Genomic DNA, 22,038 nt, shown 5'->3' with positions numbered 1-22,038 from the left:
AGGAAGGAAAGATATGATCAGGTGGTAACAGCAGAATCCTCCAGACAAAGGGAAGGTAGGATCAAGGGCAGCATGGCAGAGAGCCAACAGCTCCCTAGGCCACACAGATGATGCCCTGGGGCGAACAAGGCCAAGATGAGAGAAGAATGTACCTAGTCCTCACATGGGTCAGCTCTGCTAAAATCTACAAGTGCTCTGGAGGGGATGCGGCACCCTCCCCAAGCTGCACCCAACAGAGGACACCAAACAAGTCTCCTCTGTCCCCCAAACAGTCACATGTTACCAGGAGTCAGAAGCAGCAAACCAGAGTCTCCAGGCCAACATCAGCAGAGCCTTCCCAGCACATTGCAGACGGGGCCTGGCCCTGGGAAAACAGGACTCTCTCCCGACACATGAAGCCACGGAGCTGGAATTTGGCCTGCAGCCTCACTGGTCCACTGAGGCACCGACTGAGAGTTAGCAATGCTCACACTGGGATCACAAAGCCAAAACCCTGCTGGCCCCCTCTTAGAAAACACCCACTCTGCACTGGCTGCAGCTGCCGTGGGGGCTGATCTAGGAAGTCCCAATGAACTGAGACTCAGCATTTCTGCTAATCCACGGATGTCAATAGTCTTACCCAAATACCTCACTCATGGACAGGTAGGGCCAGCGCCAGCCCAGCCCTGTTCCAGAGAGCAATATGAACTGAGTGCTGCCACGGTCCACTGAGGGAGGGCAGGGAGTAGAACCTGACTAGGCTTCCACTCGGCTGAGCTGCTGCTGCACACCAGGGAGGCAGAGGGGAGGTGGGAGCAGCAGTCGTCTGCAGAAGCCTCAAGCCTGCACCACAATGGCAAACATACACCGGCAACTATATGCAGCTCTTCTGAGGGAGCCCCCACCCCTCCGCGTGCGCTGTGAGTTAGTCCTGGATCCAGGGCAATGCTGTGAACAGCCAAGCACCTCACCGTCTCTGGCACATAGAAGATGCTGCGGATGTTGAGTGGTGCATCTGTCTTGTAGTGCAAAGTGAAGCGGGGTTTGTCATAAGCCTGAGCAATGTAACGGTAGAATTCTTCATGCTGCAACTCACTGATGTCCTTTGGGTCCATCATCCAGATGGCCTAAAGATTGATATCAAAAGGGAAGTGTCATGTTCTCAATGTTTCTCAGTGTTTCTCAATGACTGCATAGACCTGGGATGAGACCCACAGACAGACCAGCAGGGATTAGGAAGCCCCCACATTGGTGCAGGCTGAAGGTGAGTGAGATACAAAAGGCCCTGGAACAAGAGCCCCTCCCTGTGACAGCATGCTGGGAAGGACTAACCAGGGGACGGGGCATGGGTATACTCAGCAGAGACAACAGGCAAGCCGATACATGAGATCTATCCTGATCTATCCGAGAGATGGAATACTACTCAGTCACCAAAAGGAACAAGGCTATGCCTGCTGCAGTGTAACTCCATTGATAGACAATGTTCAAATTAGGCAAATCCAGAAAGAGAAAGTTGATTGTGGCTGTCAGGAAGGTCTTGGGATGAGAACTGCTAGTGGACAGGGCTGCTTTTCAGGATGCTAGAAGTGTTCTAAAACCAGTTGTTAAGGTATGACTTGCTGTATAAACAATTACCACTCACTAAACTGGGGGTGGGGGGGAGGCACTTTGTGATATGTGACTTATACCTCAAGGAAAACTGCCTGTATCCTTAGCTCTCATCTCTCCTGTGATTCTAAGCAATGTCCCCCTATATTCATCTCTCCCTTACATCCTTGAGAGGGTGTCTGCAGCTGCCTGAGCCTCACAGGCAGCCCAGGGCCTCACCTGCAAGGTGTTAATCCGCCTTCCATTAAGGTACAAGGGGAAGCTGACAAAGTTACTGTACTTTGTCACCACATCTGGAGGAGAGAGAGACACAGTGAGGACCAACAGCCCCCAGGGAGGTCTTGCCTGTTCTGCACAAGGCAGGCAGATGCAAAGCTTTAGACAGGCACAGACCCCTCCGGTCACCATCCACACGGGAACAGGAGGCCATCTGGTGGCACAGGGTCTGCTCTGAGCTCTCAAGAGCCCTCAGTGAGAGCCGAGACTTGCTGAAGCCCTCACCTCTCCCCAGCTCTCAGAGGCCTAGGTTTAGAAGGCTCTGCCCAGAAAGTGGCAGAGTCCCTGGATCTCAGGGCACGACAGACTTCCAACCCCAGCAGGAAGCGACAGAGGCTACACAGCCCCACCACCGAGATTCCTGAAACAGGGCTGGGGGAACTCTCTTTGCACAGACGCAGCAGTTGAGTGGGAGGCTGAGTCCTCTCCTGACCCATCTGTGCTGTGCCCATGCCCTCACCCAGGCACGTCTGCTTGCAGGTCTGCCTGTCCTCACCTTGCACCCGGGACTCGCTAGCGAAGTCTCTGCAGTCTGACTTGAGGTGGATGATTATTTTGGTCCCAGGTCTAACTCCGGAAGCTTCAGCGATTTCAAACACTCCAGAACTGAAACACGAGGAGAGCACAGTGAGTTCCAGAGCTTGCTAAGAAGCCTGGTGGGCAGGTTCAATCACTTCCTTGAGATTTTCACAAGTGGAGCCCACACTAGAGTGTGGAAAGGAGCAAAGACTGACTGCCCGTTCTTCCCTTGTTCTCCTTTTTTAAACAGAATCTTGCTAAGTTACCCAAGCTGGACTTAAACTCATGATTCTCCTGCCTCAGCATCCTGCATGCTGGAATTACAGCTCTGCACTCCCATACCTAGCACTCTAGCTTCTGACTCTGGCAAAATCCCCATGTCACCGAACAGATATTGGGGTCAAGGACAGCTGGAAATTGGTACAGGGTATGAGTGCTGGGACTCCTCAGTCATCCTGTCACCCTTTAGGAGAACCTCCTGGGCACATGACTGGAGCAGGCCTAGCTCAGCTCCACGTGAGCACAGGATGTTGGGGGAAGGGGCTGATTCTATGTGGCTCATGACTGGTAATGGCTAGAGGACCCCCAAGGTGAGCAGAAACAATTTCAGAAATGCAAGTAGAGGTAAGGTCCTCTGCTCTGCCATCAACCCTTCCCTGCTAGCACTGTGTAGTGTCCACTATGAACTGCTCTCAGGAATTTGCTGAAATACAGACTAAAGAAGGGTGTGTGCAGGCAGCTTCCAGGCCCAGGAGTGTGCAGATGAAACTAAAAAGCTAACTCAGGGCAACCCATTCAGAGACCCCTGCAGGGAGACCTTACTCTAATTCTCAATAAAACCTTGCTAGTTTGCCCTTAAACAAACAAACAAACAAAAAAGCAAACAACAACAACAACAACCCATGTGACCCAGAAAGACAAATGCCTTCTGTTTTCTCTCATTTGTGGATATTGGCTTTGAATTTTCAGTGTGCGCTCATTCTGGAATACCCACAAGGTCAGGAAATTATTAAGGAGCCACAGGCAAGGTGGATATCACAGGAGGGGAGTCAGAACACAGTGGTATAAAGGATAAAATGGAGGGACGGAAGCATAGGGAGAGGAGGGAATACAGAAAGGAATAACTTAATACTAAGGACATTTCAGAAAAGTCCTATGGAAATCTACTACAGATGCTTCCTAAAATATATACACACACGTACAAACAGTTTAAACCCACTACCCTATAATGGGGCAACAGCGCCCCTCCTTAATACACAGGACAGCAAAGCGCCCAGTGCCGGGAATAGGCTACCTCTTCTGGAGTTGTTAGCTAGTGAGTTTCCACACACACACCCCCCAACCAGAACATTACACATTCCTGCCAGTGCTCTTGGTTACCTTCAAAGTTTACCATAAGATCTTACCGCTGCAGACACCACACACTGAGTCACAGGACATGGAAAATCAAGCTGGCACTCACCTGGAAGCTTCATCCCCACTGGCTAGCTTTCCCAGTGCTGGAAGGCGCTGTGCACACTCCCAAGGAGAAAAGACATCACCACTCTTCTCCCCAGCTGTGGACCTGAAGCTGCGACCATGGCTGGGCCGGCAGGACACGCCCACCGGTGCAACAGCGCCACGGCCGTCACGAGAGCAACCAGCTGCTGTCTGATTAGACGGGAGCTCAGTCCACAGGTCGAAGCCCTTCCTTACCCGGCACAATTATCAGGGAAGAACCTGTGGCCAGGCAGGTCATAGGCCCAGGGGAGAAGCTAGTTCTACGACTCTGCTGAATGGACACAGTATTCAACTGACTTTCAACAACTTACAGGTATACCCCAGATTAGTGCTTCTGCCAACCCTCCTCACAGAAGCTTTGGTTCACAACACGTGGTGGTTTCAATGAGATTGGCTCCCGGAGGTTCATATTTGAATACTCGGTCCCCAGTTGGTGGAACTGTTTGGGGAAGATTAGCAAGTGTGGTCCTGTTGGAGGGTCCCACTGGGGCCGACTTGGAGGCTTCAAAAGACTGGCACCATTCCCAGCATGCCCTCTGCCACCACGCCTCTGCTCCACCATCACGGACTTCAGCGCTCTAAAACCATCAGCCCAATTACACATTTTCTTTCTTCTATGGTCTTGGTCGTGGTGTCTGTCACAGCGACAGAACACAGTAGACAGCAATTAACACAGAGACCCACACTGTTGAGAGGTGCAGAGACCAGGAGACTGGGACGCTTAGCCATAAACTAAATATCTGTCTCACAGCCCTTCCTCCTAAAGCTCAGGGTCATTGTGAAGAGGGATGGAAAGACTGAAGAGCCAGAGGCAGCTACACACAGGAATTCACAGTAGATGAGGCAGCATGCACAAGACCAACAAAAGCTCGAGCCAGACAAATCCCAGCATGGGAAAGGGAGGTGAGCACTAGCTAAGGAGTTATTTGCAATTGAGAGCTGCTCAGAAAGGGAAAAAAAAAAAATAAAAAAAATCACTTTTTGTTTTGTTTTTTGAGACAGGGTTTCTCTGTGTAGTTTTGGAGCCTGTCCTGGATCTTGCTCTGTAGACCAGGCTGGCCTCGAACTCACAGAGATCCGCCTGGCTCTGCCTCCCAAGTGCTGGGATTATAAAGGTGTGCACCACCACTGCCTGGCAGGAAAAATCACTTTTAAGGTCATCTGGCAAGCAGACCACTATGAAGGCATCCAAGAATATATAAGTAGCACAAATTGAACTTGATATGCAGAGAGAGAGAGAGAGAGAGAGAGAGAGAGAGAGTGAGTTAGTTCACCAAGTTGGATGGGTTGGGAAGGTCTGAGAGGTGTGATTGACTATGACCAAAATCCATTGTATGGAACCTCAAGGACTAATTAAAATTGAGAAAATCAGATACCAAGTTTAGAAAAACGGAAGCAAGCTTCAGTTTGGTTAAGGCCCTACTCTCTTCAAATGAAGTCTGAATTTATTGTCCCTAGTCTCCTTCTCAGACATCACCCCAAGGTGTACATGGGAGAAGAAACTCCTGAGAGCATCGTGCTTGACAGAGAGGGTGGCAAGGTGAGTCCTGTCTTGGGAAAGGCCCCACACTGGCTTGCCCCTGACCCCAAGGAGCTGGGTAGGTGACTGCGTCAAGACTAGAAAACATAAAGGTCAGGAGGAAAAAGGGGTTCCCACAGCACCAAGGCCAGGGAAGGCTAGCTGCAGGCTGGGGCACCAGAGGAAGGCCTGTTCTTCACTGAACTACCAAGAGCCTAACCCAAGTAGGACAGTACCACAGAGCACGGTGACCCATGCCCAAGGCCACTTGGCTTCCCAAAGCAGAAGAGTCAGGCTTCCTATAAACAGCCCTCAAACTGTACAACTGCATCTTAAGGAACTTCTAACTCTTGCTGGATACAGTGGTGCACATCTGCGATCCCAACATTCAGGAGCTAAGGCAAGAGGACTGTTGTGGGTTCAAGGCCAACTAGATACATACGGAATTCCAGGATAACTTGTGCTAACTAGAAAGACCCTGTCTCAACACCCCCAAGTCAACTCTGCGAGCTCCCAGGGAATTCTAGTTTGTGTGCCAAATGACATTAGATTCTGAGTGCCATGAGGGAAGGGACATCGCCTCTGTTAGGTGGGCCCCTTCTTACTTACCCATCTGAAAGCCACTGGTAACCTGGGCTCTCTGGGGCCGCTGAGCGGGAATAGACTTCAACTTTGTCAGCCACCATGAAGGCCGAATAGAAGCCCACTCCAAACTGGCCAATGATCTTGCTGCTGGTCTCTGCCTGGTTCTGCAGTGCTTCCAGGAAGGCCTGTGGTAGAAAGACTGGTCAGAGAGGCTGATTCCACCTGGGTTGTGCCTAGCATGGTCCTCTGGCATATGCCAAGAGTGTAGTTAGCATCACTACCTTCTCTGCCACCCTACATTCTCATAAAGGACTAAGTCAACAAAAGGTGGACCAAGCTGCCCAGAGCCATCCTGCTGGCCCAGGCAGGGACATGGCTAGACGCTATTCACACTGCTCATTGCCAACAACTTCAGGTCATACCAGACAGGGAAAGAGGCAACCTGACCTTCTGGGTCGGCGGGCCCAGAGAACTGTGAAAGTTGTCGGGGTGCTATGTCTCCTAGGCTCTAAACCTTTTGGGAAACAGTACAACCCTGACACACTGTGCCTTGGTGCCCTGGGGTATAGTTCCAGGGCCAGGGTACAAGATCCATGGATGCTAAGCATCTTCTTTAAAGCAGTTTCTCTGTAATCTGCTCTCTGCCCCCATCCTGAGGACCACCCCTGCTTACAGTATCCAGAGCATAAACAGTCAGAGCACACTGAAGAACAAGTGTGTTCAGGACAGGCACCACTTTTTATAAATACTTTCACTTTGGGGTCCCATAGACACAGAGGGTGAACACATGCTTCTGCAAACACCCCAGTGCCAGACTGGCTATCCTCACGTGGCCGGAGTCCACTGTCCAGAACATCCTACAGATCTGTCTTCCACATACATGCAACACGGCAACTTCCAGCACATCTGGCCAGCGTGACCAATGAGCTGATGGCACATCTCATTCTGTTTTCTTTTTCTTTTTCTTTTTTTTGGTTTTTCAAGACAGGGTTTCTCTGTGTAGCTTTGCGCCTTTCCTGGGACTCACTTGGTAGTCCAGGCTGGCCTCGAACTCACAGAGATCCGCCTGGCTCTGCCTCCCGAGTGCTGGGATTAAAGGCGTGCACCACCACTGCCCGGCTTCATTCTGTTTTCATTCATTTAAACCAGCACGTGTAGCTCACAGCTGGTCTCTGAGATAGTGCAGACTACCTCACACAAAACTCAATAAAGAACTTCATGGGCAGAAGTCACAGTACAGAAATTTTTTAAAGTAGAAATTCCTGTGAGACTTATTTGGCTTATTAATGATGCCATTTACACAAACAGAAAGAGACAGAAAACTACACAGGATCCTCGCTGAGGATCCCAGGACAGAGACATCTTGTCTGCCCAGCATAGCTTCCATCTCACTGGGACTACTAATGGCTGGCTGTCCCGAGAGCCACTGCACCTGTAGGCAGGGTGGCCCAAGGTCATTCTTGAAAGCTATGCTGCTTGGGAGAAGTGGCCACCTCTGCTGACTGTCTCAGGGGGTGGCTGAGAGCTAACTGGAAGACAAGTATCAGGAAATGGAATGGCTTCTCCTGGACTTGGACAGGCAGGCTTCAAAGTGATCACTCACTATGCTGCAGCTCTGAGCAGTGACTTCAATCTCTGCTATAAAATGAGGCCACTAACAGAAACCTCTCTATGGTCCCACAGTGCCCACCCTGGAGGGGAGGGACAATGCCCTAGGCTATACCTACCTTTGACCCCGATCTGGCGATTGTACCCAGGTTGGATACCAGCTCCTCCTGTGTCATCCCAATGCCAGTGTCCTGAAGAGAGAGATACTGTCACACAGTCCCTGTACAGCTAGGCCAAAGCAGATGGACAGCGCCAGGATTACTGATAGTCTCTGTGACACTGGGCAGGCAGGGCTGAGGAAGCATACTACAAGCTCATCAGAAAGTTCAGTCCTGTCAGTTTGCAATATCAGAGAACTCATCACTGAAAACACCCCAGGCCCAGGGTGCAGCTCAGTAGTTTAGCTCCTTTGTGGAGGGCCTGGGTTCCATCCTCAGCCCCCAAACACAAACAAAACCAATCCTGGGAAGAAGGAACTAAGTCAGCAAGTCAACATGTAAACATCCAGCTCCCATCACTGAGGAATACCCTGGCCACACCCATCCTCTAGTGGCTCTTCTGACGCAGACAGAACAATTGAGGCAGTGATTACAACTGTGGCGTCCTGTGCAAAGTGAGGGGGCGGTTTAATTCTGCAAGCAGGAAGGATGTCCTGCAGTCCCCTGGCCAGTGCAACTCTCCTGTGGGGCCACAGGTCTTCTCCTCCTGCAGCAGGCCTCTGCTAGGTCCTGTTCCCCCAAGGGATGGTGTTAGCATGTGGACATCTGAAGGGGAGTAGGTCATGGGAACTACCCCCTCACAATGCCCATAAAATAATAATAATAATAATAAATACATAAATAAAAGTCAAAGGCTGTGAGTCAGGTGTGCTGACTGACACCTGTAATCTCAGTATTTGGAAAGATGAGGCACAAGGATTGAGGTGTGTTTGAGGCCAGCTTGGGCTCCTTGCTAAGTTCCCAGTCAGCCTGGGCTCCAGAACAGAACGCTTGCCTGGCTTGCGCAAGGTTGGGTTCCATCCCTGGGAACACACAGACATACACCAAGCTCGAACTCCAAAGAGGCCTGAGGAGCCTACTGGCATGGTGTCTTCGAGTCACTACTGCTGTGACGAAACACCATGGCAAAGGAACTTGGACAGGGAAGGGTTTGTTTCTTTCACAGTCCCACAGAACAGTTCATCATCAAAAGCCATGAGGCAGGAACTCAAGCAGGGCAGGAGCTGATGCAGAGACCATGGAGGGGTTGCTCATCATGGCTGGCTCGGCCTCCTTTTTTACAGAATCCAGGACGACCTACCTGAGGTGGCTCCACCCACAATGGGCTGGGTCCTGCCCCATCAATCACTACTTCAGAAAATGTCCTACTGCCAGATCTTATGGAGGTATTTTCTCAATTTAAGCCCCTCCTTTCAGATGACTCTAGCCTAGCCAGCATACGGAGGCCATGTAAGGACACGGAAAGATGTGTGATGTGCTAATGCCTTGGTCACGGGCTGCCCAGTGTCCAGACTGTGACAGTACTTTCTGCCATTCATAAACTATCAGGTGACAGCATTCTGAGCAGATTCAGACTCAGGCCACTGCATCTGTGAAAACCCAAGGTCTCCGCCATTACAGGCTCTTCTTCCTTCAAAGTCCCACCACACCCTACTTGAGTTCCTCACCACAAAAACAACTGCTTTTCATCAACCCCTCTCCGCTGCCCCTCCACACAACTGAAGAATACTCCAGATGCCAACGCTTCATCAACTGAGAACTGGAGAAAAGCAGTCAGAAGCAGTGTCTCTTCCTCGGGGACGCCACTCCAGGGCGGTGTGAAGGACTCCAGCCCTACTGAGGACTCGGGCAATGACATTAACACAGACCAGAGCAAGACAGAACTTCAACACTGGGGGCTGGGTGGAGGAGAGGGGCTAGACACAGTGTAAGCACGGTTCTCACAATGCGATTCTCAACAACCAAGTAAATAAATAGAAATGAACAAGCGCGCAAGCACCTTTGACAATCAAGCTGGAACAAGAAGCTGTGCCAGCAGTGGGCAGCGCAACATGGCTGGACAAGGCCTCAGTGCTGTCATCTGCAAGCTCATGCCTGAGGCATGGGCCAGGACCCGAAACAAAGGGCAACAAAAACCTTCTAACTAATTCCCTCCAAGCTACTAGACGAAGTGTCCAAGATATCGTCTGAAACTTTTGTTGTGGGACATGAAAAATTATAATTAAAGCATGATTTAAAATTAATTTCAATGCATTAACTATGCCAATAAACTTATATAAAACTTGGTTTCTAGTTGGTCATTAAATAACTTAAAGAAATACTTATCTTAGTATACCAGGATTTTTAAAGCTGCTCTTGTTCTGGTTTGCTTTGAGAGAGTCTCAATATGTAGCCCAGGCTGGCCTTGGATCTGTGATTCTCCTTAGTCTCCCCAGTGCTATATTATATATAAACTATTATAGGTATATGCCATCCCACAGACACCCTGGAACTTTCTACAGACCCCTTAAAGAAAATATTCCTGTTAGGCTGATCCAAGGGAGAAAATGTACCTGGTACTCTCTGCTTCTGACTTGCTCTGCCTTCCTCCCAGGCTGACCTGTAGATTCACCACACTCCAACAAGTCTTCCCAAGTTTTATATGACTTGACAAACTGACTCAAAATTTATACAGCAATCCAGAGAACTTGGAATATTTTTCAAAAGAACTATCTTGAGACTTGCTATAAAGCAGTAGCAGTGAAGGCAGAGTGCTCTGGGACCGCGGCTGCCAGGACCGGAAGCCGTGCAGGCAGTGTGCCACTGCGTTTCTCAGCACGGTTCCAGGATGATGCAATGGAGTCAACTTCTTAAGACAGTGCAGAAATGGGAGCCAGGGACACAGGGTCAGCCCTCACCTCATACCATACACGCAAGTTCACCGCAAAGTATCACAGATCTTAATGGAAGAGCTAAAGTAAAAAACTTCTAGAAGAAAACATTTTCTGAATGTTTTCTAGAAGAAAAAAGTATTGTCTTTTTCAGAAGCAAAACTTTCCCTTCAAATCAGTAAAAGCATACAAGAAAATAAATGACGAGAGCTGGGGAGATGGCCCAGCGCCAATATGCTGACTGCTCCTGCAGAGGACCAGAGCTGGTTCTGAGCGTCCATATGGTCAACTCCACTTCCTGGGGGTGTGCTGCCCCCTTCTTGTCTCCTCAGGCATCTGAATGCATGTTGGTGCGCACGCACGCACGCACGCACGCACATAAGCGCACATGCACATAAATAAAAATAAATACATCTTTTAAAAAGAGAGAAAGGCGGTGGTGGCGCACGCCTTTTAATCCCAGCACTCAGGAGACAGAGGCAGGTGGATCTCTGTGAGTTTGAGGCCAGCTTGGTCTACAGAGCGAGTTCCAGGCCAGCTAAGGCTGCACAGGGAGACCCTGTCTTGAAAACAAACAAACAAAAAGAAATGATAAACTCTGACCCAAGAGTACAAAGAAGTCAGCGATGGAGAACTTACTTAGTGTGTAGCAGGCTCTAGGTTAAATGCCCAGGACCACAAAGAGTAAAAAGAAACCCCCACAAGTCTCACTCTTCAAGAGACCACTGAGGTAATTCTAAACTTCCTTCTCTTCTGTCAGTGCCTGAGCTTCCTGCGGTGGGTGAGCAGCAGTCCTCAGACTGAAGAACGGCCAGCACAGCACTTGGGGCCAGCTAGAACTGGAATGCACGCCTCCCCGAGTCTGCTCAGTCTGGTTGTTTCCTGAGGAAGAGCCAGGTAATGCCGGGACAGAAGTACCTGGATGGTGATGGTGCCTTTCTCGGCATCAGTCTGCAGGTGAATCTCCAATTCTGGCAGCACCTGGCCTTCAGACACCAGCTTGTGCCGCAGTTTCTCCAAGGCATCGCTGGCATTGGAGATGAGCTCTCGAATAAACACCTAGGGAATGGAGCAAGAGGCAGGAAGATGAAAGGCGCTGACAGAGCTCTGACTGGTGAGTTGCAATGGCTGTAGTTGAGGACCTGCACACAATACCCAGTCTCCCTCAGTGGATGGCATCTCCTCAGCACATGCTCTGTAGCAAACCTTTCCTTTCAGGTTCCTGTTCAATGAAGCCTGAAGTTACATGTGAACTCAGACTTTACGAAGCCTGTGAGCGGTCCTTGACTTGCACAAGACGGTAAACATTCTCCAAATGTCTGCCTCTCTTATCTATGAGGAAAGGGACACTGCCAAGCCAGGCAGCCCGGTGGCAGAGGCTTGTAGTCTCAGCTACTTAGGAGGCCGAGGCAGAAGACTGTGAACTCAATACTCATGAGAGGAAGCCTAGGTAATTAGTGAGACTCTGCTCCCTACCCCAAGAGGAGGTGAGGCTGGGAACACAGGCAGGACACTTGCCTGATCACACCAGGGTCTGGCTTCTGTCCTGACCACCATGAAAAGAGAAAGTGCTGCTTCATTTCATCCAGGGGGTCAAACACAAGCCTTGACCTTTTACAGAAAAGGAGGTCAGAGGCCTCAATTACACACAGAGCTCATGAGAACAGACAGGAAGTGGATAACACGAGACCAAGGAGAGCGCTTCCTGAAGATCCTTTAATTCTGTGAAATAGGCACAATGCTACTTCAGAATCTCAGCGTTAGCTGCACTGAGAGAGCAAGTTTCTCTTTTCAGGTTTTTCTTTTTTGATTCTCATGTCTCAGCTTCCCAAGTGCTAGAGTTCCGGGTGTGTACAACCACCCTCTGCTGGTGGCAGTTTTCTTGACTTTTCCCAAGTCCTGTCTGTCACACCTATACAGATTTTGTTTTTGTTGTTGCCACTGTCTGGGAGACAGTCTCTCTGTGTGGCCCAGGCTGACCTCGAACTCATAATCCTATTGTCTTACTCTCCCCAGCACTAAGACTATGGGCATGATTCTCAGCACCCAAAAAAATGAATGTTAACCTCCTCAAAAAGAATCTCTAAACTGAAGCGCAGGGACACGTGTCCGTGATGTTAGCCCTCACAGCTGGTGTGGTGGAAGCAAGGGTGAAGGATGGGTGAGCTGCCATCTTCCAGGAATTTTTCCAAATGACAAACACAAAGGAAAGGAGGAGAAGCACCAGACACATGGCCTTCAGGCCTTTTAGAAAACACGGAGTGTTCTTTCAGCCACACACACGCAAGTCCACAAGAAGGGTGCTAGTCATCAAGGGACTAAACACTGTTCAAAAAGGAATGCTCCATAAATGTTCACTGTGGCAAAACTAGGGATTACAATGTCATCTAGCATGCTGTTAAATGCGAGATTGCCACTGAGAGAACTAGTGTGCTGCATACTGAACACATGAAGCACTCTGAGAGCTTAGACAGCTTCCCGTCATGGGTGAAGGAAAATGGTCAGGAAAAAAGGAAGCCAAAGAGAAAGGCATCTAGGTTGAATTGAAGTGCTGGCCTACTGCACCCACTACTCCACCCGCCCCCACCCCCTTGTTCAAAAGCCAGTGGCCCTGAGTATTTGGGGCCCTGATGGACATTCCTAGCCAGGCTTAAAGTGCAAAAACAAATGAAAGTCTGGGCGGTGGTGGCGGTGCACGCCTTTAATTCCAGCACTCAGGAGGTAGAGCCAGGCGGATCTCTGTGAGTTCGAGGCCAGCCTGGACTACCAAGTGAGTCCCAGGAAAGGTGCAATGCTACACAGAGAAACCCTGTCTCGAAAAACCAAAAGAAAGCCCTAGACTGTATAAAAAAAGTTCCAGACCAGGCCAGCAAGAGAGCTAAGTAGGTCAAGGCACTTTCTGCCAAGCCTGGTGACCTGAGTGTGATCCCAGGACCCACAAGGTAGAAGGAGAGAATCCACTGACCACTAATGAGTACTATCGAATATGAACACACAAAATAAATAAAGGTGAGAAAACAATAAGAACAAGGTCATCCTTAGCTATAGAGCGTCATAAGAGGCCCTGTCTTGGAAAAGAAGTAAAGTTCTGCTGCAGCGCTCGCTCTCTGGTCCTCACTACAGAGGCCCAGGCCTGCAGTCTGAGGAGGCAATACAAGCACAAGGGCTTCAAAGCACAGCACCGCCCTGCAGGAACAGAGCAGAGTGGATGCCTGGGCCAGCACTGGGAGACTTAAAGACTATCAGCAAGATTTAATTAACTCCCAAAGAACCATCTGGATTACTGATCTGAGAAATTAAAACAGGCACTGTAAGAACCCCTCATCAGTGGACCCAGAGTGGGGCCTGTCCTCAGCCCACACCTCACGCCCTCTGACAGCGTGCACAGGACTTAGATTTGGCACTTTCCTAGGATGTCATGGAAGCAGCTTTGCCAAACCCCTGACCAGCCTGGGGAGTGATGCACACACATCTTACCTCCTTTTCTGAGTACAGGGAACGAGCCACAATGTCCAAAAGTTTCTTTGTCTCTGCCTGGAACTCATGTTTGGAGACAGAACCTGGTAATGAGTCATTGACACAATCAATGAAATTGCATTTCCATTTCTGTACCTTTTGAAAGAATGGTTAAGGTCCTGACTCTTAAACACAGAGGAGTGACTGAGAGAAGTGGACACTTAAACAGACTCTTTCAGAATAAAGGACATGGAACAACGCTGCAGCCATAGAGAGGGCCACGTGAGGACTAAGTAAGGCTTCAGCAAACTGGGGAGGCCGAGTTCCCAGAGTGTGTGGTTGGAGACCCAGGTTGGCCTTAGCTACCAGGTTCTACTGTGTATTCTCCAAAAGAATGTGCTCTAATAAATTATTCAAAAAACAAAATTATAAGAAAGCCTCACTTGTCAACATCAACAGTTCTGTCCTTGTTTCCATCAAAAGCCAGAAGTGGAGCCCCTGGGCCCTGGAGATGGCCCTTGGGCCTGGAAACAGCCTTCCTGTCCTGCAACTGCTGGGGAAGTATTCCCTTTCAGTGACTACCACCACTTGTCATTATTGCCAGTTGGCAGCTTCTTCGGACGACCACCAGAGGGGGCAAGACACAGCAGGTGATCGCCAGGAGCTGCAGGCGTTGAGATGGTGGACACTTCCCAGAAGACCTACATCTCTAGGCTTACCCTGCACAGCCTCGGTACTGCTGATGATGGAGTGCAGGGCCTCCTCCTTCTTGTCCTCGGCTGCCTGTGTGCTATACAGCTGTCCTGCAGAGATCCTTGACGCCAGGCTTTGTGTGGGGCCCCGAAACTGGACTGTGGTCCTCTGAAGGTGCAGAACTGGCTTTCCTGAAAGGACAATTGTGAAAAATGGATGGGAATTCCTATTGGAAGGCAGATGTCCTAGCTCACTCACACTGTGCCTGTCTTGCGGAGACTGAAGTGGATCTCAGGCACAGCTGCTGTAGTCTCAGCGGCCTTCCCTTACAGGTTGACTGTCCTATGTATTTTACCAAAAGACATCTGGTTGGTCATGTTTAGCCAGGAGGGGACTCGGAATTGCTTTTGTAACTTCCTGGCAAGCATGATGGGTCCTGAAGCCTCTGGCATAGAACTAGGTGTGAGGTGTCTCTACTTAGTGGGATCAGCCTAAGCCTTCAACGGCCACACAAACCTAGCAGCGTAGCAGACACTGTACTCCAGCCAGAGGCATGAACCTGGCCTGGATTAGTAGACATTTAACAAGTCTGTAACACTTGAGGGGTACAGTCAGTCCTCAAGACAGTCTGTGTGAACATCTGGACTGAAAGGAAGCCCGCTCCTGCCAGCTCCGCTCACCTTTAATCTCTAATCCAGGGAGGGAATAAAAGAATAGCCAGAGATGAGTAGTTTTTAAAAACAAATATATCTGGGCCAGTGAGATGGCTCAGCAGGTAAAGATGCTTGGTAACCAAGCCTGAGGACCTGAATTTAATCCCCAGAACCTGCACGATGGAAGGAGAGAACCAATTCCTGAGAGCTGTCCTCTGACCTCCACATGTGTGCCACGGCACACAAATGCCCACACATACACACAAATAAAAATGTAATTTTTTTATTATTATTATTATTATTATTATTATTATTATTATTATTTTTTTTTTTGGTTTTTCGAGACAGGGTTTCTCTGCGTAGCTTTGCGCCTTTCCTGGAGCTCACTTGGTAGCCCAGGCTGGCCTCGAACTCACAGAGATCCGCCTGGCTCTGCCTCCCGAGTGCTGGGATTAAAGGCGTGCGCCACCACCGCCCGGCTTATTATTATTATTTTAAATAATGAGTTTGAGTGCCTGTGTGTCTCTGAAACACAATGGCTGGCAGAATAATGACCCGTGAGGGGGAAGTAGGAAATCCAGTTCAACACGATTCAGGAGCCAGTGTTGGTTCAAACTTCTAGAGTCCGACACTGGGCAGTTTACTGTAGGCATATTTAAGTACGGTACAATTTGGGGAAATGTTTCCTGCTGTAACACAATCCCCTGTGCACAAGCATAATTAGATCAAAACTCTTCTCAGTTCTGTTGATAGTCTACTTGTGTTATCTTAAGGCCTAGAGGAGGACCTGGTCTCCATCATACAGATAGTGTAGAGGTCATCTTGGCTATTAGCCACCTCTGGTCCTGCTCGTGGGAGCTTGGCATGACCTGGCCCTACAGATAGTGCAGAACACAGAGCTATTAACCACCTCCACTCCCAGCCTTCTGGGTGGAAAAACAGGTTATACATCTTTTCCATAGGTTTAACATTCCAAGTTTCCCTAGTGTTATCTGTGAGCACAAGGACCTTTGTGCTCCCAACATCTGTATATGAATTATATGCACATAAGTGTACACGACCAGAGGCTAAACAAAGGTATCAGATCCCTATGGAGCTGGAGTTACAGGTAGGTGTGCTAGGAACTGAACCCAGGTCCTTTGAAAGAGCAATAACATTCTTAACGGCTGAACCATCTCTAAATAAACTTTTCCCCCTATCGCCATAGTAACCTGAACAAACTACTATGCCAATAGACACAATAAAGCACAGCATCCAGGGGGGCTCAACCCTTCCTAGAACATGCCTGCAGCAACCTGTGAGGCTGTGCAAGTGAATTTCACTCAGTGTGGTAGTTTCAATGAAAGCAGCCCCATAGGCTCATAGAGACTGGCACTATTGGGAGGTGTGGCTTTGTTGGAGGAAGTGTGTCATGGGGGTCAGGGCGGCTCTGAGGTCTTGGAAGCTCAAGCCAGGCTTAGTGTTTCTCACTCTTCCTGCTGCTGCTGATCCAGATGTAGAACTCTCAGCCATCTCTCCAGCACCATCTGCCTGCATGGCACCATGCTTCCCGCCATAACGATAATGGGCTAAACCTCTGAACTGTAAGCCACCCCAATTAAACATCTTCCTTTATAAGAGTTGCTGTGGATGCCGGGCAGCAGTGGCGCACGCCTTTAATCCCAACACTCGGGAGGCAGACTCAGGCGGATCTCTGTGAGTTTGAGGCCGGCCTGGGCTACAGAGTGAGATCCAGGATAGGCACCAAAACTACACGGAAAAACCCTGTCTCAAAAAACAAAACAAAACAACAACAACAACAAAAAAAAATGAACAAACAAAGGAAAAGAGTTGCTGTGGTCATGGTGTCTCTTTACAGCAAAAGAACAGTGACTGAGACACTTGGGAGAGTGGGCTTTGCTGGCTCCTTCCCTGAAGAATCTCTACAGAGATGTGATGCTAGAAGGCCACAATATTGAAGAGCACTGTCAAAGTCAATGTCAAAGACATGGAAGGTATATCATCTGTCACTCAGGATGCAGGCCATGTGAGCATAAGGGATATGGAAAGAAAATGTATCTCTCCCTCCCACAACAGTTAGAAAATAATGTAGTAGTTCCTGCTATGAGGAGACTTGGTGAATATGATACGAGTTTACAAGTAATTAGTTTTCCAGTATGATTTTTAAAATGCTTTTGAAGATGACCATATGTGTAAAGGCTTTACCAGAAAGTGTCATTTTTACTGCAGGTTACAAAGCTGACCTCCAAAGGACTGCCCACACGTGCTCGGCTTGGTAAAACTGGCTCTTCACCAGCCCCAGCTGTCCAGCCTGAAACTGTCCTGGGTACAGACTGAGGTCAAGCACACTAACACACTGTGAAATGAGCCTGGTTTCTTAAAGCTGGAGCAGGAAAGGGGGAAGGACTAGGACCTGAGTGCTGCCCTGGAGTAAGGTACTACACAACCAGGACATAGATCCCTCATCATGGCGACCAGAAATAAAAGCCGACACACAGCGTGTGTACCTGTCCGGGTGCACCCCACCTCCACATGCATTTCCTAACCCTGTCCACTGATGGATAACACCCTGAAAGCAACAAGCACCCTCAGGCTAGGGCCTTCTCAAGCTGTCTAGTAGTCACCCCTTTCTTAGGAACACATTGGTCCCGGGCAAATTGGAACCATTCTGCCATTCCTAGTAAAAGGAACAAGTGCTCCGTGTGGTGGGTGCACACGTGAGCCTAGAACTCTGTGCAGCCAGACAGTGAAGAAGGACTCAGCACCGAGGGGTGAGTCAGGACAACACGTCCAACCCGAAGGCACTTTTAGTGTAGAAACTGGGATGATCTGAGCAAAACTGTAACAGTAGCTACTCCAGACTTCAGTCTAGCAAACTGAATCCATACTTTGATGTACAGGGAAGAGAGAACAAGCTTTTTTTTTTAAAGAGGAAAATTGCCATGGAAAACAAGTAGAAAAATCACGCTCATATCTGTGGCAGACAGAAATTACTGACAGATGTCAACAAACAACTATACAATATTTTCGTATCCTGAAAAACCATTGTTGATTTCAAAGAGAAAGTCAATGAATTTATCGTAGAGGGAAAAGGACAGGTCTCCTTTTTAAATGACTCCCACATCAGGAGACCTGCCAACATCATGATGAGACACATTATCCTTCCTCTGGTATCTTTTTGCCAAAACTGCATCTCTATCTAATCATAAGAAAACATTAGATAATCCTTAAACTGACAGACATCCTAGAAGACCACTGGCTGGAATTCCTCCCAAGGGCTGCAGTCCAGACAGACTGACTGAGGGGAGCTCAGAGATGACAGAAGATGGAAGAGATACAACTAAGATCAGGAATACAGGATCAAGAGTTCAAGGAACAGCTGGAGCTACATGAGACCTTGTCTTAAAAAAAGATTTGGGGGAGCTGGCAAGATAACTTAATGGGTAGTGTTTACCACACAAGCCCAGTGACCTGAGTCTGACTCCTGAAACCCACATAAACATGGGAGAAAACTGCTCTCTCAAAAGTTGTCCTCTGCACACACAATAATGACAAATAATAATTTGAATGGTGCACAGCTGCAATACTAGCATTTGGAGAGCTAAGACAGGAAGACTCTACGTTTGAAGCCAGCCTAACTGCATTAGGGAAACAGTCCCAAAACAGAAAAAAAAAACAAAACAGGCTGTCTACAACTTATAGATCAGACGTGGACTCTCAGCTACTGCTTCAGCGCCATGCCTGCCTGGGGCCATGCTCCCCACCATGATGGTTATAAACTAACCCTCTGTAACTGGACCAAAAAATTGTCTACCATCTCTGCAAAGGGAACCAACGGACAGCTGAACTGACTTCCTGCTGCTAGTGTGGGTGATATGGTGATTCCACAGTTAAGACAAACCAGATCTAAGAAAAAAGTCCATCCAGTAGTGGTAATTTGACAGCAAAAGTCGTATGGTAGAAGAGATGGGGTGTGTCTTTATTTTGAAGATAAAAGCAGAGGACACAGTAAACAAAACAGAAGAGGTAAAGTCCTGCCATCATAGGTCCAGCTGCTAAGGAGTGTGCAGACTTGTGGCCCAGAATTACATCCAATACAGGCAGCATTGCATGTTTTTCCAGTGTATTTTGTAAAATACATCCATTAAAAAGTGGGGAGGACCAGATTTGATTCCAGGTTAGCTGAACTTTCTATGCCTTGAAAAATAAAACCAATAACCCAATATAGTGTCTGAATAAGACATTTAAACACACTATCTGCACAATATTGGTTTTCATGTTTCCCCCACACCCTAAAGAAAAGCCACAAACCTCAAAGGCGGGCCCCAGCCTTCTCCTGTTACAGCACTGGCTGGCCTGGAGCTCACAGAGGAGCACTGATAATGTGACTGTGACATCGCTGACTGTGTAGACACGCACTCACACACTCTTAGCTAGTGTCCATGATGTTTGCCCTCGCTGCAACCACATCCCTCTTTCCACAAGAACTGCTTCAAGACCTGGCTCAAGGCCTCTTGTGGTGTCCTCCCAGGCCTGCTTTCGCCCACTGTTCATAGTAATCCCTCCCTACTATGAATTCACCACTCACTTTCTACGTTGCTCATTTCAAATTATTTTTTGTGTGCTGGTTTGGGGCATCCCTTCTATTAATTCGTTAATATATAATTTGCCTCATTAAATTACAACAGGGACAGGCTTTCATTTCCTGGTATCAAATTCTCATAAGCCAAAAAGCATCTATTACAAAAGTAGATCTTTCTGAGAATATAAACCCAGCATCACTGAATTCCAACAGAAACAGCTTTTGGTTCAGGGGAGTAGGAAACCTTGCAGAGGTTGTTCAGTCCAGCTTTCAAGGGGGAAAGTCACCTGACCACAGGGGCCACTCAAGTGAGCTAGGAGAGAAAACACATGAGCTATGGGCTTGACTTCACAAAGGTCACCCAGCCTTCCTACAGACCTGTAACTGTTCTTACTAGAGCTCCGCTTCACTAAGGCACCTCAGGGGTGAGCAGCGTTGTAAGTTGTGAGACATGCTGGCTGTTTTTCTGAAATTAGAAATTTCAATCAGATCATCTCTATGGCACAGGCGAGAGCTAGTTTACATGGAGGGCCACTTCCTGTCTGGCGGAGCTGTATCCTACCTACCAGGACAAGTTTAGTCTAGATGACAACCGTGAATTCAGGACTACCACAAAGTCAAAATCCAGGGTTGCTCTGGAGAAACAATCAATCAATCAATCAATCAACAGCAGGGGGTTTGGAGGGCTGATACAACATGGAAGCAGACTGAAATCAGAGCTTTAATGAAGTGGCCAAATCGTATATAGTTTCTCCGCTTAATACCCAAGGAGAATTAGTGCCACCACAGAAGCTGGAAATAAAAGGGAATCCTAGTCGGTGAAAAGGAGCACCAAATTTTGCAGATATACTTCGGGGAGACTCTGGAGTCAGCCTTTGTGAACAAACCTGACCGTCTAGCCAAGGCCGAGGAGGTGTTTGCAGAACATGATGCAAGGGTACAAAGAGGAAATCATAGAGAAGATGCCAATCCACCGTTAAAGGAGTAAAACAGTCTTTCACTAGTATCCATGTAGATGCAAATCACAGAAGGTGTCTTCTACAGCAAGCTCTTTTTAGTGTTCTTGGTGGTGCTGAGGACCACTTGAGGGCCTATGCAAGCCAAACAGAAAACTCCGACTGAGTTACACACTGACCTTTAGACACTGTGCACTGTTTTTTTTTTTTTTTTTTTTTTTTAAGGCATACTCAAATGTTGGAGAAGATACTATGGAATAGGCAGTTTTGCTATTAGAGAATACATACACAGACAAACCCTGCCTCAAAAAACAAACAAATAAATAAATAAATAAAGTCGCAATTTGGCAAAATCGGCTAACAAACAAAAGAAACGGCACTCTGGAACAATTCTAAAACTGAATACACTTTCCTCAAGACTAAAGCACTCACTCAACCTTTACCACATAGTAACAATTTTTTGTGTTCAGCAGAGCATTTAGTGGAGGATGAGTAGCTGCTGGAAAAGCCACTGTACCAGTATATGCTAACATGAAAAGTTGTGTAAGGAATGGTGGAAGCTTTGAATAAGATTCTTTAGTACAACTCATATTTGACTTGGGCCCTTTTATGTAAACAGTTGTAAATACATATACCTTATGTGTATGCAACGCTAACACCTTCACCATTACTTGAATAGTGGGTGGGAAAGCACAGATTAAGGTCCTTTACTCTCTACATTCCCTGTTGTATCTTTAATTCCAGACCCTGGGGATGCAGGGACCAACCCCTTCGAGTTCACCGGTTTCCTGAAGTCCGGGGTGACTATTGGTTTTGTTCAGTTTCTACCCCAGGGCTTGAGCTCTGCGGGAATTGAGCGTGTGCACAGCTGCGTGCAAACGAACGAGTGAGCCCAAGTGCGGGAGACGGCCATCAGGAACGCCAGGGGCTGACCAGACCATGCTGGGGGTGCCTGCGATTCGTCTCCCTAGAAGCAACCGCACTTCCCTGTCCCCGTCCCAACGTGGCAGCCCCGCTGCTGTGCGGCCTCCCACCAGTCAAGAGAGCGCACGGCCTCAGACGCCGCCTTTGCGCTCTTGCGCCGCGCTCACCTCGCCGGACACCCGCCAGCGTGGGAGCCCGCAGTGTAGCCTGCAGCCCGCGGCCCCACAGCAGCACAGCCCGCAGCTCGCGCGCCATGCCTCCGTCCCAAGCGCCACGAACAGCCACGAGTGGTGAGGGAGGCTTTCCGCAGG

The 22,038-nt window shown here is 48.6% G+C and overlaps 1 protein-coding gene across 1 annotated transcript in view; it reads right to left on the bottom strand.

Annotated features, from left to right (window-relative positions):
* Positions 1-22,038, bottom strand: part of Trap1 (TNF receptor associated protein 1) — a 32,781-nt gene extending 10,743 nt beyond the window's left edge. The window contains exons 1-9 of the mRNA XM_028894793.2: positions 21,895-22,038; positions 14,639-14,803; positions 13,941-14,023; positions 11,382-11,522; positions 7,714-7,785; positions 6,011-6,171; positions 2,360-2,469; positions 1,807-1,880; positions 951-1,106 (exon numbers count right to left, since the gene is read on the bottom strand). Coding sequence (XP_028750626.1) covers positions 951-1,106; positions 1,807-1,880; positions 2,360-2,469; positions 6,011-6,171; positions 7,714-7,785; positions 11,382-11,522; positions 13,941-14,023; positions 14,639-14,803; positions 21,895-21,982 — 1,050 coding nt within the window. The 5' untranslated portion in view covers positions 21,983-22,038. The remainder of the gene's footprint in view (positions 1-950; positions 1,107-1,806; positions 1,881-2,359; positions 2,470-6,010; positions 6,172-7,713; positions 7,786-11,381; positions 11,523-13,940; positions 14,024-14,638; positions 14,804-21,894) is intronic.

Source organism: Peromyscus leucopus, chromosome 8b, assembly GCF_004664715.2.
Source record: "Peromyscus leucopus breed LL Stock chromosome 8b, UCI_PerLeu_2.1, whole genome shotgun sequence".
NCBI lineage: Eukaryota > Metazoa > Chordata > Mammalia > Rodentia > Cricetidae > Peromyscus > Peromyscus leucopus.
Note: the sequence above shows the minus strand (reverse complement) of the source record. Positions and strands in the feature narration are given on the sequence as shown.